This window comes from Mastomys coucha, unplaced genomic scaffold (genome assembly GCF_008632895.1).
Source record: "Mastomys coucha isolate ucsf_1 unplaced genomic scaffold, UCSF_Mcou_1 pScaffold8, whole genome shotgun sequence".
Taxonomy (NCBI): domain Eukaryota; kingdom Metazoa; phylum Chordata; class Mammalia; order Rodentia; family Muridae; genus Mastomys; species Mastomys coucha.
The window spans coordinates 54,862,688-54,882,939 of NW_022196914.1; the positions used below are offsets into that span (position 1 = coordinate 54,862,688).

General features: G+C 40.5%; 1 protein-coding gene across 1 annotated transcript in view; it reads left to right on the top strand.

The window, feature by feature from the left end:
• The window catches only part of Ap3b1 (adaptor related protein complex 3 subunit beta 1), a 210,467-nt gene that overhangs the window by 66,526 nt on the left and 123,689 nt on the right, over positions 1-20,252 (top strand). Inside the window, exon 8 of the mRNA XM_031360065.1 lies at positions 19,078-19,230. Coding sequence (XP_031215925.1) covers positions 19,078-19,230 — 153 coding nt within the window. The remainder of the gene's footprint in view (positions 1-19,077; positions 19,231-20,252) is intronic.

A 20,252-nucleotide genomic window follows, 5' to 3' on the forward strand; every position in this document is an offset into this window, starting at 1 on the left:
GGGTGGGGTGGGATATGGACGGGCAGAGTGTGTGGGCATACTGTGGGTGGGTGGAGTGTGGGTGGCTGAGGAGCCAGAGTACTGGAGCTGAGGGTTTGACTAAATGTGTTTTGACTTTTCAGTGTAGCTGTATACAACTTCCTTTGAGACAAAATATATTGGCTTGAAGGAAAGAAAGAAAAACCATTCAGATTGATTTGTAAATTTTTATTAGTTTAAATCATAATTCCTTTTTTAAAGTTACAGAAGTACTTATAATATGTAAAATAAAAACTAATTTTTTTTATAATCTCTTGGTTGACCCTTGAGAGGCAGTTGTTGGTAACCATTTAATTTCAGTTTTGCTAGGAGTTATAATTTTACTATGGATAAACATTTCACTTTATTTCTTAACGTAAGATGCTGTAAATTGACCTCAATCTATGGAAAAAAATGACTTTTTGATTAGGTTCTATTTGAGCATCTTGTTTAGCCCAATATATCCTGAATTGTATCTGTGTGTTTTCTTAATATTCTATAAAGAACCCTTGAGAGAGAAAGATATAATCAGTACTTGCTGTAGTTTCAGAGCTAGCAACCACGACAAGCTCTTGGTACATGCACACTAGATAAAACTTTGCTTTGAATGTGCCAATATTTGGGTCATGCCCACAGCATACTCCCTTAACTTCCCTGAGGCTTTCTCGGTTCCGATTGCTGCAGATACTTAGAGCAAGAAGCTGAGATATCTGTACTCTGGTGGCTCTCTGACCGGCTTTATGTTGCTATTCATCTCTTTAGGACTGCCTTTGGTTAATTTGGTTTAAAAGTTGTTGGACTGGGCTCTGAAGAGATAGATGGTTCAGTGGTTAAGTGCAGAGCTTTGAGGAGGACCCCAAAATGGGGAGTTCCATCCCTAGCACTCTTGGTGGCTCACAGCTGCCTGTAATCCAGCTCCCAAGGGATCCAGTGCAGGTGCCTGTACTCATGCGCACATATCCACACTGACATATACTCACCAACGATAGTAAAAATGAGGAAAGATAGTACTGTGAAAGACTAAAATACAAGTTAGCTGCAGCTGAAAGAAACAGACATGCTCAGCTCTATATCTGCTTTCTGTTTCAGAAATTGTTTTAAATGTTTTTATAATAAGGTTTTTTTTTGTTTTTGTTTTGTTTTTTTTTTTTTTTTTTTTTTTTTTTTTTTTTTAACTATAGCTAAGGTTATCACAGTAGAATGACACAGTGGAACAGGAGCTCGGACGAGGACTGAGGACTGTCCAGACTTTCTGGGATCAGTGGAGAGAAAAATGTTAGAACACTTCATTAACTCAGTCATAGGCAGAAATCCCCCATAAGTGCTCTGCAAACACCACTGTACCATACATGAATCAAGGGCATTTTATCTTGTTTTGTTTTGTTTTGTTTTGTTTTGGTTTGGTTTTTCGAGACAGGGTTTCTCTGTGTATGTAGCCCTGGCTGTCCTGGAACTTACTCTGTAGACCAGGCTGGCCTCGAACTCAAAAATCCACCTGACTCTGCCTCCCAAGTGCTGGGATTAAAGGCGTGTGCCACCACTGCGTGGCAAGGATGTTTTATCTTAAGTAAGAATATGCTGATGGGAAAACAGTGTCACCAAATTAACATCTCAACTTAGAAGTTATTTAAAATAGAAATTTTCATATCACACCAAATTTAGGTATTTTGATTTTCCTTTCTTGTATTAAATGTGAAAAATGATATTCTAATTTGTCGTTTGTTATATTTATGTAGTAGATAGTTTGTGTTGGTCATGGTATCTTATCACAGCAAGAGAAAGGTAACTAAGGTAGAAGATGGTACTAGAGAGTGGATTATTGCTGTCATAGACCTGACTGAAGCAGCTTATAGAAGAAAGAGTTTATTGTGGTCTTATAGTTTCAGAGGGTTAGGGTCCATGACCACCATGATTGAGAGGAGGTGAGAGCAGGCTTGGCTCTGGAGCAGTAGCTGAGAGCTCACATCTTTTTTTTTTTTTCCCCGAGACAGGGTTTCTCTGTGTAGCCCTGGCTGCCCTGGAACTCACTCTGTAGACCAGGCTGGCCTTGAACTCAGAAATCCACCTGCCTCTGCCTCCCAAGTGCTGGGATTAAAGGCGTGTGCCACCACCGCCCAGTGAGAGCTCACATTTTGAGATACAACCTTGTGACAGAGAGAGCTAACAGGAATGGCTTTTTGTAACTCAAAGCTCACCCACAGTGCTTCATGGCTTCCAATAATCCTTCCCAAAGAGTTCCACCGACTGGGGATCAAGTATTCAAACATATGAGCTTTTGAGGGCCGATCTCATTCAAACCACCATGTTGGGCAGTCAGAATTTGAATCTCTATTCACAGATAGAGATCCTGAGGCATAAAAATTTTAGCAATTCATCTAACCCAATACTGTATAGAAATACACAATACTGTGTAGACCCAGAGACAATTATCTGAGTCAAAAGGCTATCATCCTTTCCTTTATATTAAATTACCTTATATATTACATTATATATTACATTATATATTATATACATTATATTACATTATATATTATATATTGTTATGCAATATATATTACATTACCTTGTATATTATATTACCTTATTATATTACATTATTGTTTATATTTGCTTATTGGTTTCCTGTCAAAGGTAATCTCAGTACCCCTTGTCTGTAGCACTCAATTATATATCTATAATTAAATATGCCTTCCAAAGAGAACAATCCCGTTTTTTCCTTGAATTTGAGTGTATAAGTATGTAGGCCAGAAAAGTACTTTTAAGTTCCTGTTCTGTAAGTAGCTACCTCATTTCACTGAGATAGGATCTCTCACTGAACCTGGAGCTATGCTGGTAGCCAGCCAGCACCTCCCACAGGCTTTTTACATATGTACGGAGGATTCAAACTCAGGTCTTTGTGCTTGTATAGTAAGTGCTGTTACTGCTGAGTCATCTTCTTTTTTTAATTCCTAAGAACATTTCTGTTAATATTCTTGAAGGGTAGTAAATTTTAGCTTTTAGGAATTGAAAATTATTAGAAATAGTTTTTGAGGTGAGCTGATGTGCATATTTTTGTGAGTCAGTTCTCAAATGAACACATCATATAGAAATAGGCTTCTTTGGGGCCAGAAGAGATTTTTAATTTAGTTTATTTGCATCATTATAGATGAGTATTTAGGCTGTTTATATGTAAATGTACAGTTTGAGGAACAATTAAGTGTTGACAAAGTAGATTGCAGTCGTATCAATTGCAGTGCATTTTCCATAATTTTTCTAACTGACATCTTTGATGATAAATAGTGGATGCCAAGTCAGAGCCGATTATACAGTGTACTAGGAATTCATGGGGCTGTCAGAGAGAAGACCGATTGACTTTAAATTTACATATTAATGAGAAGATTTGTTAAGAGGGTGCTTGACTATAGAAAATAACAGCATATTTATAGGGCACGACATTTTATAAATAAAGCTGATGCAGGAAAATGGAAATTAAACCTTTTAGGTTAATAAATTCAAGAGACTACTAAAATGTGTATTTGCATTTTTATTTTCTTAAATTTACCTTACTCTTTGCAGTCTGTGTCAGCTGGTTTTCCATTCTAGGTCAAGTTTGTATAATTTTCAAGGATGTGACATTATTTAAGTATTTTCTTTGTCATTGAAGCCTGTTATGAGAGAGCATGTAAGTCTCTAACATAAAGTTGCTTTTATAAAAATAATGGAGTTGAAAATAAATATAAAACAAAGTGAATGCTTAAGAGTGGTTTAATATGCTGGTTTCTCTTCAGATCATACAAATCTTTCTTTCTTTAAGAGTTATTTAAAATAAAAATGAAACAAACAAAACACCCGAGAAAGCTGAGCCCTGTTCTGGCATTAGCTGTAAGCTGATACTGAATGAAACTGTTTGGTGCTGACAGGAAAGCTTTTCATATATACATCCAGTTCTGTTAAAACTGCTAGGAGAGGGGAGACTTGTAACCATGATCAAATCAGTTTAATTTGAAACTTAAACATCAGTATTCATTGTGATGGTTTAGCTGTGACCCCAGGCTCGCAGTGGTCCTAGCATTTAGCCGCTTCATTTGGAGACGGGAGTAAGTGACTTTTGTCATTCTCTGTAGTTCTGTACTTGAATTTATAGAACCTTAGATAGGCATAAGGACATTCTGAGGTTGGAGTTTTGCTTAAAACTGTTTTTAGTACACATGTCTTTTCAGAGATTGTTAGAAAATAACTCATCAAAATGCACACTATATATATATAAAACCATATGCATGTATACATATTGTGTGTGTGGTTCTTTTCAATAGGTTAATTTTAAAACAAATTCTGTAGTTTGTCTTACTAGTGGACTATTACTGGATTTTGCTGTTCTGTAGAATCTTTAAAAATGAAGTACTGTGGATTTATTATTGAATATGATTTTTACAATACAAATGAAATAAGTTTGCATATCAGCAGACAGCTGTTGACAAAGGCTTTGGCACAAGCGAAGCATGGAGCCATGGACCTGGGATTGGTAGGGAGGTGAAGATTGACCTCCACTTGTTTATGGAACAGTCAACTTAAAGATCCCTGTTCTTTTGTTCATTGTTTGTTCTTGATTGAATGTTTTAATCTCAGGAGATTCCTTTTGTTAAAAGTAGTTTTAATTTTATCCAAATAGTATGCACCTGCTTTTAAACATCTTTTATTCAATATTTGACAGTTTCATAGTCATGTTCTTGATTATATATAACAACTCCTTGCACCTTTTTCTTTTAAGTTTAATAATACTGTAGACTTTGACAGATATTCTGTTTTATCCTCCATGCCTGATTTCTTTTACGTTCTTTGTATGTGATCATGTGTTTGCAGTTACTTTTAAGATTTTCTAAATACAGCACATTTTTTTTTTTTACTATTTTAGATATTATCTATTAACTTTGTACTGTAAAAATGGAGAATTCTGTTTTCAGTTCTAAACTGAACTGTTATATTTCTCTGCAACTCGAACAATTCTTGTGTTGCTCCTAGAAGACCCCTGTGTAAATTCTTAGATTTTGTTCAACTGAAAATATCTTGATACCATTTTTTTTTTTTGAAGAAGGGTTTTGATCCACAGAATTCTTTGTTTCTGGGCCATTGTTTCTGTTCAGGAATTAGTTATAATCACTGTACCTCTATATATTGTACATGTGTTTAAATATCATAATATCCATAATAAATATTGTAATTGTATACATTACAGTGTGATTACGTTTACATCTCCTATCCTCTTTCATCCACTCCAATTCTGCCAAACCCCATTTTTCATCTCAACTAGTCCTTCCCTCCTCTCCCCTCCTTCCCTCTCTCTTTCCTTTTTTTCTTCCCTCTCTCCTTCCCTTCCTCCCCCAGCAGCTGAATTTTGGGGTGTGTGTGTGTGTGTGTGTGTGTGTGTGTGTGTGTGTGGTCATAGCTGCTGATGTTGAGGATCACAGTGGGCACACCATATCCAAAAGAGTGTACATAAATTTTTTCCCCATCCTTTGGTTTCCACAGTCTTTTGCCCCATCTTCTCTTGTGTTCCCTGGGCCTCAGTTGGGTTGGCTTAGAAGTCCCACTTGGAGCCAGATGCTCATCAGTCATGGAATCTCAGCAGTGACCAGTTTTAGGTCCCCATCTTGACTGTCACTCATGGCTGAGAGAAGCTCGTCTGACCAAGAGCCTAGAGAGTGGTATGAGCCATAGGATATATCGTATCTGTACATTTTATGGATAGAGTCATTTGTTTATTTCCTTTGGGGAGGGAGCTTCTAGGGCTGGCCCCAGTGCCTCACATTATTGACTAAGCACCCTTCCACTGAGCTAGCTACATGTCCAGCCCATTGCTTTTTTTTTTTTTTTTTTTTTTGTCTTCAGACTTGGGTCAGGCTGGACTTGAACCACCTATATTATCTATTTTGTTCTTGAATCTGAGCTTCTCTTACTTCTGCCTCTCAAATGCAGAGATTATAGGCCCACACCATGTTGGTCTCATGGCCTTCCCCCCCCCCTTTTTTTTTATTGTATCTGATTTTTTTTAAATGCCTTTGGAGTGCTGAATTTTACAACAGTTTGAGAGACTGTATCCAGTGAAGGCATTCCAAGTCTGAGGGAACTGAAGCTGCAGCTCAGAGTGCATCTCAGCTCCAGGTCAAAGGCCTTTATGTGTTTCCCACATATCCCTGTGAACCCACTGACTCTGACCATCCGTCACGTCCCATTAGCTAGAATGACTTAATATACTATACCCTCTGATCCCTGCCACCCACTATAGAGACACTGGGACAGAGGCTAGAGGAAACATGCTTCAGGGAACACATGGCTTCTTTTTACACAGCCATGTTTCAGTTCTTCTCAGTTCTTTTACAACATCCACACAGATCTATGTCATGAAATTGGCTGGTGGAGAAAGTAAAGTGTCTACCATATTCTTCACACTGATCTCATATAAGTTTGAAGAGATTGCAGTTCTGAAAGAATATTTAAATCTTGACTTTTGAGAGATGTGTATATACACAGTGAACATAGAGTAAGTGAAAAATAAGTGCTCTGTCAAAATTCACATAGATCTCAAGGATAGGCCAATTTTATTTTGATTACATTGCAATGCATTTTTAAGATTTATTTACTTTATTCCCTGTGTGTGTTTGGCTTGAATGTATGTATGAACACTGTAAACATGCCTGGTACCAGCAAAGGCCAAAAGAGGGTATCAGATCCCCTAGAATGCCAGTCCTAGGCCTGAGCCCCCTGCAAGAGCAGCGAGTGCCCTAACCACTGGGCATCTCTTCAGCCTTGCATCACTGTATCTTTTGATTCCTTAAGTAGGCATCTGGACTGTGGAGAGGAAGTTGACATTCTTAATCTGCAGTACTTGCCTGTTTTTGCTCATCTACATTGCTGGTTCATTCCATTTTATGAAATTTGTTATGAAACATTTCACATTTAAAATAGCAGTTCATTGTAACCTTCACAAGTACTTGAAGATGTTAATAGTAGATAAAAATAAGTTTTCTTAGTCTCATGTCCAGATGCCAGCTCTTTTTAAATAGTCACTTCCATCTATTTCATGTATAATACATAGAATAACAATATCTATCCAAATAGAGATCAGTGCATGTACATACACACCCACACCTACACAGAAGGAGACAGACAGACAGACAGACAGACAGACAGACAGACAGGGAGGGATGGTGGTGCAAAGAACCAAACAGAAGCTTGCTGAAAAGTTGAGTAAGTATAATGAAATGTTTGCTGCCAGGGTCCAGCAGTAGATTTGAACGGGCAGAAAGTGAATCAGTGAACTAGAAGATAGGTCAGTTTAAGTGATCAAGTCTGAGGAGGAGAAAATAGATGGAAGTAAAATGAGTAGAGAGCAACAGTAGAATCCTGATGAAGCCTGTTGGATATCCTCAGATGTGCTTTTATTCAATGTGATGCCTGAAGCAAAGAGCGGGAGGGGCTAAAGGGCCATCTAAAGACACAGTGACAGAACACTCCAGACCTGATAAAAGACACTCCTTGATCTAATCCAGAAACTCGAGTTTTTGGTAAGGACTTCTGGATCCATACTAGGGCCGCCACCCTCTGTTGAACGTCAGGTATCAGGAGAGTCTTGAATGTAGCCAGAGAGAAGGGATACTGTGGACAAGGGTTTTAGCTGTCTTCCTATCACATGTTCAAGAAACAGATGTTTGTGTGTTTGTTTTTGAGACAGGGTCTCTCTATGTATCCCCAATTGTCCTGGCATTCTGTGTAGCCAAGGCTAGTCACAAACTCAAAAAGGTACACTGGGGCTGGTGAGATGGCTCAGCGGTTAAGAGTACTGGCTGTTCTTTCAGAGGTCCTGAGTTTAGTTCCCGGTAGCCATGTGGTGGCTCATGACCATCTTCTGGCATGCAGGTGGACATGCAAACAGAACACACATGCATAAGTCAATTTTAAAAAGTTTAAAATCTGACTCCTGAGTGCTGGGATTAAAGGTGTGGCTTTGTCGCATTGAAAAAAGTAAAAATGTCAACCAGGAAGGCTATATCTGGCAAAACTAGCTTCCAAAATGAAGAAACCAGCATATTGTGGTGTGGATTTACCTATTCATCTAAATTTCTTGATACATTTTAAAGTAAGCGTAGACAGTGGGTCACAGAGTCCCCAAGTACTTCCTATGTCTATCTTTAAAGTTCATTGTCATTGAGTATTACAGTTGATATACAGATTCACAGGAAAGTCACACCATCAGAGTTTTAACAGTTGTGCATGTGTTAGTGCCACAATGCACCTTTATAAATGTGTAGCTGTTCTCCCTCTGGCAGTCCCCACGTTGGCTTGCTGATGCTTGCATCCTGGGTCTTGTGACGGCTAGGGAGTTACAATCTTTGTAGGGCCACCAGTACCACAGATACTATGTTCTTTCCAAGTAAAATTGAGATGGGAGTCTTCCAGAGCCCTCTTCCCATACTCGTAATTTAGAATACTAGTATATGCACATAGGCATCTTGTTCTAAGTATTAGAGTGCCTTATTGATTAAGAGAAAGAAGTGTTAGAGCTGGGCTTCGTGGAAGGCAGGGATAGGAAGGTGGGTCTATAAGTTAAAAGTCAGCCTGCTCTACATAAGTTCCAGGCCTTCCAGGGCTACATGGACAGACTCTGTGTCAAGGAAGGAGCAGAGAGAGGGAGGGTGGAGGGAAGAAGGAGGGGGGAGGGAGGGGGGAAGGAGGGGGGAGGAGAGGTTTCCTGATTTATCTCTTGTTCTAGAATTTCTAAATATATTATAAAAGCTTTGCTTCAATCCCTTTGTTTTCAATGTCTCAAGGAAGAATTAAGTTCATCAATTTCAGTTCCATACACATTTGCTTCCCAGTCTGCAGTATAATCCCCGTCCCAGGGATTAGGACGAGGACAGAGTGAGTGCATGAGAAGTCATCTTACTTCTCCTTACATTTGCTTCCTGCTTTGTAACGGAGCGAGAACTGTTCTAAAATGTACTACTCACTGAAGCCAAATGTGGCTTTTTAAAAATTCCTGTCAGTGCAGCTAGGATAGTTACAGCCCGTATTTCTTAGGCTTTGGGGGCTCTGCCCTGATCAGCATGGCCACGGGCATATTTTATTTCAGGGAAATTTGAAAAATGCTTTATGCAGGTCTTCCATCCCTTTCTTAGAAATAAAGTTTGGAAATGGATGCATTCTGAAAGTATGTTTCTTCTATACTAGAGCCGAACATATAGCTGAATATATAAATGAGAAGTGTTGTGGGCAATTGAACACTGAATTTTCATAGTGGCTCAACACAAAGTTACTGTGCACAGGTGTTTCCATAATTGTGATATATTGGGGAGATTCAGTGTTCAATGGTCCTCAAACCCACACTTCCACCTGTGTGGTAGAATGGTTACTGGGCTGTGGTATAAAACATGCAAAACGAACAGCATAGCAGTTTTTTTCATGGGGGATGGGGCACTGTCTTACACCAGTGTATACAGCTGTATTGCATACTGAATTCTGAGAGAGGAAATTTCACTTCTTTAGGATAAAAAATTATAAGTGGTCCTACTTGTTCTTGTCAGTGCTTGTGTGTTTTCTATCATGAATAGATTCACTATAGTGTAGCTATAGTGAATAGAGCTGACTCATCTGAGGAGGGAGGTCCCTGCTAACCACTTACTCTATGTCAGAGAGGTGTGCCGTCAATATATATTGCTAAAGCAAGGTGATGGGCTGTCTGTGCCTTTCCAGCTCTCTGTGTACTAGTATTTGGAGATAGCCTTTTGGAGGTAATTAGGATTAGGTGAAGCCACAAGGGTACCTTTAGAGCAGTGGTTCTCAGCCTTCCTAGTGCTTTATACAGCTCCTCATGTTGTAGTGACCTCCAGCCATAAAATTCTTTCGTTGCTACTTTGTAGCTGTAATTTTGCTACTATTATGAATTGTATGTATTTGATATGTAGGGTGTCTGATGGGTGACCCGTCAAAGGGCCATCTGACCCCCAAAACAGTCACAACCCACAGGCTGATAAAGGCTGTTTTAGAGGGCCTTATGTCCTTATAGGCAGCCGAAGCAGAGAGATAGCTTCCTCCTGTCCACATAGTGTGAAGTGGCTCTTTGTAAACCAGAAAAAAGGGCTCCTCCCTCAGGACCCAAATGGCTACCACTCTACAGTGGTCTGAGGTGGTAGCCCAATTGACTCGTGCAGTGTCTCGGGACATGGACTGTCCTGGGTGCTCCCCTGCAGGAGCCACCTTTCACCCTAAGGGACTGTCTATACCTAAGCACACTGCAAGGATTGGTGATACTGGTGTAATCATGAGGACATCACCATTACAGCCTCTTAGGATGGGTCAGCAGGCTCCTGGTCAGTAGGTGCCAGGGCAGTAAAGGAGAGGGGTGACTGGGATCAGTCTAGCCCTACTTTTAACCTGTGACACTGATAAATACCTGCATGATATCAAAACAGCGGAGTTTTGAGGATTAAAGGTCCATTTCTGCCTGTGCTTTACTAATAATGTTCGAGGGGCTGCCAGCCCACGGTACCTTTTGTTTTCACAAGGCCTAGCGTCACTGTTCTATGTCGGGCAAATAGATTTCTTAGACATATTTTCTTATCATCAAATTTTAGACCTAAAATGTGTTTATGCAAAAGTATAAACTGACAAAAAGGTGATAGTTTGTATCTATTTCTTACCAAACTCAGATGGAGTGTCTGCCTCCGTCTTACAATTCCTCTAAGGAGCAAAGATTATTCTCAGAGTCTGAGTTCTTGTTTGGAGCTCCAGGCACAAGGTCTGTAGAAGGTGTGGCCATGTACGGTTTCCCACAGCGCAGTCTCCGTACTCCAGTGTGTCGGGAGGACATTGGCCCGCAGAGTACCCCAGTCTCTGCCGTGTCTTCAGGACACCTTAGGTGTGACCCATGTGTCTCCTGCAGTAAAGTGAAGCTCTCTCTGTTGGCTTGTTTTGGTTCAGCGGTGCTGTGTTTGGCATGGGTGAGGGGGAAGACTTGCTTTTACATCCTGCAGGTTAAGATAATCTAACTCCCTGCCTTTGTTTTAATTGTTGAAAACATAGATTTTCAAAAGAGCAATCATTGGTTCACAGCCAGCTGAGTTGGAAGGGACGGGATTTCCCAAGCTCCTTAGCTGTCACCTGTGCATCCGTACCTGTAAGACAGTGCAGATCCTTTAACATATGGTTATTAGCGAAAGCCTTTGAGTGTCTGGTGTGTGCTGACCTAAAGATGGTACTGTGTGTGTTATGGGCATCTGTCGTCTCTTCCCACTCATCCCTCCTCACAGCTCTCGATGGTTCCATCTTGATGTATAATTCCTTAATGACAGGTATTGACCATTTTGTTTCGTGCTTGTTTGCTATCTTTCCTTTAAAATCTGATCTTCACAATTTCACACACACATAATATACTGTGCTTGTATTTCCCATCACCTCACTTCCCTCCCCTTCCCACTGAATCCTTCTTTCCTCCCAGCAAGTGCCGCCCACACCTTATGTCTGAGTGTGTGCATTACTGCATGTTGTTAGGTCTGCTGTATGAGTGTGGATGTTAGGTCATTTACTCTAACAAAGGGAAGTCACCAGAGGCTACACCATGAAGGAATATGACTCCCCACCTGATTCCCGTTGCCCATAACTACCTATGGTTCCTCAGAGGGGCTAGAGACTGTGAGCCCATCTCCACAGTGCAGTGTTGATGGTCTTTGGCAGGTATTCCTCCCCCCCCCCCCCCCCCCGAAGACACACACTACAGGTCATACCTGTAAGGGAGTGTTTCTCCGCACTTCAGCCTGACTCTTACAGGCTTTCCTCTCTCTGGATGCTCTCTCCCTGGAGGGGATTGTTAGATTGTGTGAGTATGAGTGTGTGTGTGTGTGTATGAATGTGTGTGTGTGTGTGAGAGAGAGAGAGAGAGAGAGAAAGAGAGAGAGAGAGAGAGAGAGAGAGAGAGAGAGAGAGAGAGAGAGAGAGAGAGAGAGAGAGAGAGAGAGAGAGAGAGAGAGAGAGATGTAAACATCCCATCCCCATAGGTCCTCACTCGTGGAACTCTTGGTCCTGCTTTTACCACATTTCCCATGTCTTCCCAGGTTCCTTTGTGGTTCTCTATCATGCTGTTAACATCTGCATCTCTTTAGCGTGTAGCCTTTAAATACTTTCTAGAAACCACAAAGCTTTCCTTAATCCAAGTTGGTCCTTACTTTTCAAATGAGATGAGGAGATTTAAAGCAAGTCTCTGTGTCAGAGGGTCTCTCACCCTCTCCCTCCCTTAAAGTGGGGCTCCTCTTTCCCCCAATCTTAGTTACTTTTCTTTGGCCGTGAAGAAACATCATGACCAAAGCAACTAGAAAAGCAGACATTGAACCCGGGTTCATTACCGTTTCAGAGGGCGAGTCCTTGGCCATCATGGCATGGAGCATGGCAGCTGGCAGCTGGCAGGCATGACACTGGAACACCAACTAAGAGCTTACATCTTTTCTCTAGCCACTAGGCAGAGAGAAGCCTTGTTGTGAGTGGCGTGGGCTTATGAAACCTCAACGCTTACCCCATGATGTGCATTCTCCAAGAACACCATGCCTCCTAATCCTTCCCCAAACAATGCCACCAACCAGGGACCAAACATTTAACTAAACGAACCTGTGAGGGCTATTCTCATTCAAACTGCCACACTTCCTCAATAAAAGCATGTATATTACTTGAATCTTTAAACATTTTTGTATGTATACACGTGTTTGCGAGTGTGTTCACCCACCCATGTATATGTTTCACCTTTGAGCGTGTACCATGCTTCTGCAGTACCTCCAGAGGCCAGAAGAGGGCATCGGGTCTCTTGGAGCTGGAACTACAGACAGCTGTAGAAAGGAAAAGTGTCTGCTCAGGACCCCATGACCAAGTTCTCCGCCCAAAGGAGAATTATTTGTTACAGAGGGTCAGAGGGTGGGCATAAGAGACAAAGACTAGAGATGGGGAAGGGGAAGGGAGGGGTATTTATCCCTGGGGGTATCCTCTGGATAGAGGAGACAGACATGGCCTATCAGCATAAGGCAAATTATAAAGGTAAAAGGAGCAATCCCGTGTTAGGATGACGTGTTTAATTTTCATTGGGCATTTTAATTTGGCGAGCCAAAGGTGGCTTTTGATTGCTAGACTTTCAATATTTTTGATGGCTGGACCTTGTAGTCAGCCTTAGGAGGAGGAAGTGGCCACATAAGGGTATAAACATTAGTGGCTAGCTTTTGGAATGTAGTCTAAGCAAGGCAGAGGGAATGGGGGAGAAGGGCAAGGCTTGCCAGAGCCATGCTCACCAGGCTCAAGCTGGCCAGAGTCCGTAAGTTGTGAGTTGTTGTTTGGGTGCCAGGAACCAAACCTGGTTCCTCTGCAAGAGCAGTGAGTGCTCTGTGCCATCCCTCCAGCTCCACTGTAGCCTTTCAGTGACTGTGCGCCATGATGAGTGGTCCTTTCCTCCAGTGTTGCTGTTGCAGGTATGGATCACCACATCCAGCCTCGGGTGGCCTGTGGGGATCCGAACTCAGGTCCTCAGGGTTGAGCACTAAGAATTCACCAATTGAGCCGTATCTGTAGTCCTATAATTAAATGTTTGTTGAATGTTTTGGTGCAAACACTTCTACAAGATGCTTTCCTTTCCCTGCGTCTCGACAATGAAATGTATAACTTAGTTTCATTTTCTTGTTATACCTTTAATCTGTGTACTGGGAAACCAAAATACCAAGATGACTACAATGCTATGTACCATATACTATGATATGGGTTTCCTGTGTGGCTTAATATTGAAAGGCTTCCATCACAGCCACCTTAGGTTTGTAGAGAAGCTTTCCTGCTTAGTACCAGATTAGCAGAGTACATTGGAGCTGACTGATAACACTTCTCAGATCAGAACGTGCTCCCTACTATAGAGGATGCTCTGGAAATTAAGCAGTTTTAAGGAAACTAGAGTATTTATGAGAGAGTCTTTCAGTATGAGTGAAGGTATGTTAGAATTGCTTTATCTTTGTGTTTGTGAAAATGGTCATATCTTAAGTAGAACATTTGACAATGTCTTTCTATAAAGTTCATTTCAAGGTCTTTTAAACTCATTTGTTTTTACCTTAAGCAGACAGACCACTTATCTTTCTTAAATATAGCTTGTTTCCCTTGGTTGTTTACCCAGATATAGGAAAAGTAAGATTCATTCCACAACTCACATAACTTTAACAAAGAATGACTATATTTCAACTGTTGAGTGGTGTCAAAGGTATGTTAGCTTTGAACCCTTGCTTACTCAGTTAACTATGTTATTTATTATCTTTGAGATTGCACAAATCTTCCCCCATTTGATGGGTCAAGTGTCACAAAGTATAGTCAGTCAAGATGAATTTTTTAAAAAAGATTGACAAATTTAATTAACTCTGTAATTCATTGCCAAAATTATAGCCCTTTATATAAAAGTGACATAAAGGTTAAATCTGACATTTCTATAAAAATTGCTTTATGTCTTAATTTCTTGAACATATGAACCGCATTTACTTTATGGTGTGTTCAGTGCAGGCTGCTCTGACAGATGCACCCTACACTAGATGCTGTGCACAAGAAGCACGTGTTCTCCACAGCTCTGCTTCCTGGGTCACAGGTGGGCATCTTCTCAGTGTTGAATTGTAGCAGAGACTAACACTGTTGTAGACGCTTCACTAGCTGAACTTAATTTCCAAATAGTTTATTAATATACATCTTCTTCCATCATCTTTACTGTGGTAGTGACAGCCCTGAGAGGTTGATAATGCCCAGCACTGACATTGGAGCAGGGTGTCCTGTATCCATCCCATGCTGGCCAGGTGAATGTGCCATCCATTTTGTAGGAACCATTGTCTCTTTTTCCTAGATAAAATCTCAAAAAACATACCCACAATCAATACAACTTTGAACCTGTTACTGGTGGTTGGTTCTTGCCCCTGGAACCCTTCTCGTGTTCACAGAATGAGCTTCAAGAATCCCACCTTCTCATTTCTCTGGGTCCTTTCTTCTGTCGTTTGGATACACCTGAGAGCAGTATTTATTGGTACAAGTACCTGCAGCCCAGTGCAAATGTCCTGAGACCTGGGCATGGTGGTGCACATCTGTCTTCCCAGCTCTCAGAGCCTCAGAGACATAGCAAGTCTCTGTCTCCAAAAGAAGAAAAGACAAGAGGAACGAACGATCCAAGCTGAACATTTATAAAAAAGCATAATAGAGTTTTTGGGGTACATGTCTTTAATAAATAATTGGTGTCAGCTGTTTTATCTACAGGCAACATGTTTTCTCAATGTCCCACATTAAAACTTTAAAGCAGAGATATTAACTTTTTGGTTTCTCTGGGCCACATGTATATGTTATTTCAAGTACTCCCTTTTATGAATTTCTAAGAATTAATATAAGTGAGATTTTCTAGAAAAATTTTAAATAACTGTATAAGATCTTTGACATTTGTGTGGGAAAATAGTAATGAAAGAAAATTACTTCCTTGAATCATCTGTCTAAAATTACTATCATAATCCAAAACATTTTCAAGTAAAAATTATGTTAAAAATATGTTCTCCATTAAAATAATATAATCAAATTCTAATAAAATAATAACAAACAAAAAACAGAACAAATGCTTATTAAAAGCAGCATTTATCAGCATTTTAGAATTTTGTTTGCTAGCTGTACTTTTGTGCTTGTAAGTTTAAAAAGACATTTTTCATATGTATTATTTTCAGATAGACTTTGAACATGTTTGATTAATTTCAGGTCAAGGTTTTAAGTATGGGCTTATATTCTAGCCATTATAATTGGACTAAAGTAATCAAGTGCTTCACACTTGATTATTTATGTAGCATTTTTTAGTTTCCTCTGCATCTAATAGAAACTCTTTGGACTGGAGCTCAGGGAAGGAGCAGCTAGCTCTAACCTTGCTGTGAAAGTGCTTCTCACTTATACTTGTTCTCTATAAACACTAAGAGAAATCACTTTGTTTACATGAAGATAGTAAGTTCTAGTTTAAGTTTAATTAATTAATCAATTAAGTTTGCCTTAGGGATAGTGTCCAGGCTGATCTGGAGTTCTCGATCCTCTTACGTTCTTCAGAGCTGGGATTAAATGCATGTACCATGATAACCAGATAATTTCTAGTTTAGTTTTGAAGATGGATATTTTATTATTTTTAAAAACTTTTGTTATCAATAAGTATACATTGGGTGAATTTTCTCTGATTAAGTTATTTTGGATGCTTGTTTCTTTATGAAACACTGTTTCATGTAACCTAGGCTGTCCTGAGACTCCCTGAGTAGGTGAGGGTGACTTTGACCTTCAGTCCTCCTGCCTCTGTTTCCTGAGCACTGAGTATCCAGTGGTATACCAAGTGCAGTTTACGTGGAGGTGGGTACAGCCCAGGGGTCCGTGCTTGCTAACAAGTCCTCTACAGCTGAGTTACATCTGCAATGCTTTGTGTTCTCTCTCCCTCTACCCTTTCTCTCCTTTCTTCTTTCCTTTTTACTTTTTTATGATTTATTTTTATTTATGTGTGTGAGTCTACAAGTGGGTGTGTACATGTGTGCGTGCCTCATGGTGGTCAGCAGGTCTTAGAGATCCTGGAGCTGCAGTTACAGTTGCCAGTGCATTACCTGCCTTGGGTATTGGGTACTTAATTGAATGAGCATTAAGTACTCTAAACCTTGGAGTCATCCCTCTAGCCCCATATTTAAATAACTTTCATAAAAGTTTTAATTTAGATTTAACAACTCCTGAGCTGGTGTTGTTATAAGCCCTAAAACTTACTTTTGATGAAAGTTTTTTTTCCCCTGTTGATATTTGTGCAAGATTAAAGTCTTCTTGCTGAGTATTTTGTAGAAACTCTTGCTTTTTTGAGAATTTTATTTATTGTTGCAGTGTACCTATATAGAAATCACTTTCAAGTGAGTTAGGGATTTTATCCCCATAATTTTAGTTATTTAAACTTTTAGTTTAAGAATTAAAACTTGGGGAGCTGGAGAGATGGCTCAGCAGTTAAGAGCACTGACTGCTCTTCTGAAGGTCCTGAATTCAAATCCCAGCAACCATATGGTGGCTCACAACCATCTGTAATGAGATCTGATAACCCTCTTCAGGGTGTCTGAAGACAGCTGCAGTGTACTTACATATAGTAAATAAATAAATAAATAAAGTTCAATTCCTAGCAACCACATGGTGGCTCTCAACCATCTCTACTGGGATCTGATGTCCTTTTCTGGCATGCGTATATACATGCTGGTAGAGCACTAATAAATAAATACATCTTAAAAAAAAAAAAAGAATAGACACTCTCATGCAATTGTTATAACTAATTTAGAGGGCCAGGCAGTGGTAGTGTATGCCTTTAATCCCAGCACTTGGAAGCAGAGGCAGGTGGAACTCTGAGTTCAAGGCCAGCCTGGTCTAAAGAGCGAGTTCCAGGATAGATCTGTGTCCCTTTACTTAGGTAACGTTTTGCAAAAACTGTCGGTGAAAAATTTGATCAGGATAATGAAAGTCTTGAGTGTCAATAATTTTAGTAACCTTTAATGTCTGCAGCATTTAGCCTGACTTCTCCAGTCCTGCAATTTTAGTAACCATTACTTTTTGTCTATTTCTATAATTTCATCATTCCAAGAATGTCACATATAGGGCAATCGGAAGGCGGAGCAAGGAGGATTTTGAGGTTAAGGCCAGCTTGGGCTCCCTAGAGATGACATGAGAAAATAGCCATTTTATGGTTTTAGAGTGCTTTGAAGTGACTGTGTGGGCGCTGTGGCTCCAGCGGCTCCCTATGCTCTTAGGTTTATTTTTTCCATCCCCTTAGTTTCCTCCTCTCAGTCATCGACCTGAGCCTTTAGTGTGAAGTGACTTTCTTGTCTGCACCATACAGTTGGGTTGTGTCTTTTAGTAATCTACTCTGCTGGTCTAGCCTTTTAATTGATTGTTAAGGTTTGGGATTCAAGCTCAGTGTTTACTTCTGTTTCCAACGTGGCATGGGATCCATCTCTGTAATCCAGGTATCCATGCCGTGCAGTAGCCTGACCTCACCTGCCCACTATTTGTTTCATGACACCTCCTTTACCCCACCTACCCCACTCCACCCCATCCCACTCCCAGCAGAGAGCACAAAACACATATTACCACCAAGAATACTTCATAATTCAAAATCTGAAATCTTCTGCACTGTATTTTTTTTTTTTTTTATCTCAGATGACTTATAACTAAATAAAAGTGAAAACAAACAGCTGATGAGGGAGGTACTGTATGTTTCTTGGTAAAAAATGTCACCTCTAAATTGTACTTGAAAGTACTTGCATTTTTCTCTGTCTGCTTCTATTTGTTTGTTTGGGGGCCTAAAGGTCTACTTGCACACAGAAGCCTAGAGCCTTACTGAGCTGCCCTCTGAAGCTGAAGGTGAGGCTTCCCCTTGGCCTAGTTCTGAGCAGCCAGACTCGCTACTTTTCCATGGCTGTCCAGCACCCACCCTCTTCCTGCTTTGTGATCGAGTTGGAATGACTGCAACATAACTCTCAGCTCTTCTCATTATATGTCCTAATAGAATCATCATTGCTTTTCTTTGATCGACTGCAGGAATTTCTGTAGAGATTTGCTATGTACTATAATAGAAGTATTATGTATTATAATGAAAAATACCAACCTTTTTATGTAGATTGTACAATGTTTTGAATTGCTCCAACAGCAGAACCTGCAGTAAGTTATTATTGTAATTCTAAAATTGTGTGTGTGTGTATGTGTGTGTGTGGGGGTGGGGGGGGGAAGGCAGCCTTCAGTGTCATTCCTTAGAAGATGGCTACTGTTTCTTCTCTTTTTTGAGATGGTCTTCCAGGGCTGGCCAGTAAGCCCTGGGGATGATTGTGTCTCTCTAGTGCTAGGATTACAAGTGTGTGTCACCATGCCCAGCTTACTACGTGGGCATGGGGCTGGAACCCAGGCCCTTATGCTCTGGACTGAGCTGCCTTTTCAAAGGGGCAGACCCTTTGGCTGGATCGGATATTGGCTGTGCCATCGTACCTGGCATTGATTGGATTGTTCTTTTCACAGGATGATAGTCCGGAAGACAATGAAAAGAACTTCTATGAATCTGATGATGAGGAGCAGGAGAAGAGTGGCAGGAAGAAGCCATATGCCATGGACCCAGACCACAGACTCTTAATTAGAAACACAAAGCCATTGCTTCAGAGCAGGAACGCAGCGGTAGGTGGAGGCCAGAAAGAACTGTTTCACAGATTGAAAAACAAGTGGTGGCCGGAAGCTGTGTGTCAGGTGTTGAGCTTGTGAATGGAGGGCTCACACAGCAGGCACATTTGTGGCCAGCTGGAAGGATGTGGGATATGAGGTAAAGCTTTGGAGACCCCATTCTACATACTAAATATTTTTTAGCCTTCTTTGTAGACATGTAAATCAGGCTTTGATGAGAATGTCTGGCTTGATACACCATTTGCTTTTTTTCTGGCTGTGTTAAGAGGCTCATTCAAAGACACGGGCTCAATTTGTTTCTGAATTGATTGGTGTATGTATATTATGCCTTATGTAAGGATGGGTGTGTCTCTCAGGTTTGCTGTTATAGCTGAGAATAGTAGATATGATGGCTTTCCACAGTGTTAAATCTACCTGCTAACCTAAAGTAGAACAGAAATAAAGATGGTTGAGAATAAGCTGGGCAGTGGTGGCTCACGCCTTTGATCCCAGCACTTGGGAGGCAGAGACGAAGGTGGATTTCTGAGTTCGAGGCCAGCCTGGTCTACAGAGTGAGTTCCAGGACAGCCAGGGCTACACAGAGAAACCCTGTCTTGAAAAACTGCATGCCTTCCATGTCTGAGGCCTTATGGCAGCAAGCTCAGTTGGAGCAGTTAGTAGTTACAAATCATCTTTGTTTGGGTCTCACGGGCTTTGCTTATTTGTTTGATATCTTCAGTTTTAAATAACCTTAAAGTTTAGACAAATACATACTAAGAAACCTAGACCAGGAGAACCAAGGAATGCAGTCTGACCCCTCAGTCTCCACCTCAGGACTCAGCATTATGCCTTGTGAGTGCCTTTACTCAAGGGCTAGTAAGTGCCTGCTGACGTCAGCCAGGGTGACTCACAGTTTGCAGACTTTTATTTTTCTATTCTTTCTCTCTTATTTGCATAGTGCCCTTCTGGGTTTGTCTGAGTGTGTTTTTGCTTTTGTTTTAAGATTTAGTTGTTTAATTTTATGGTTTTTTTTTTTTTTT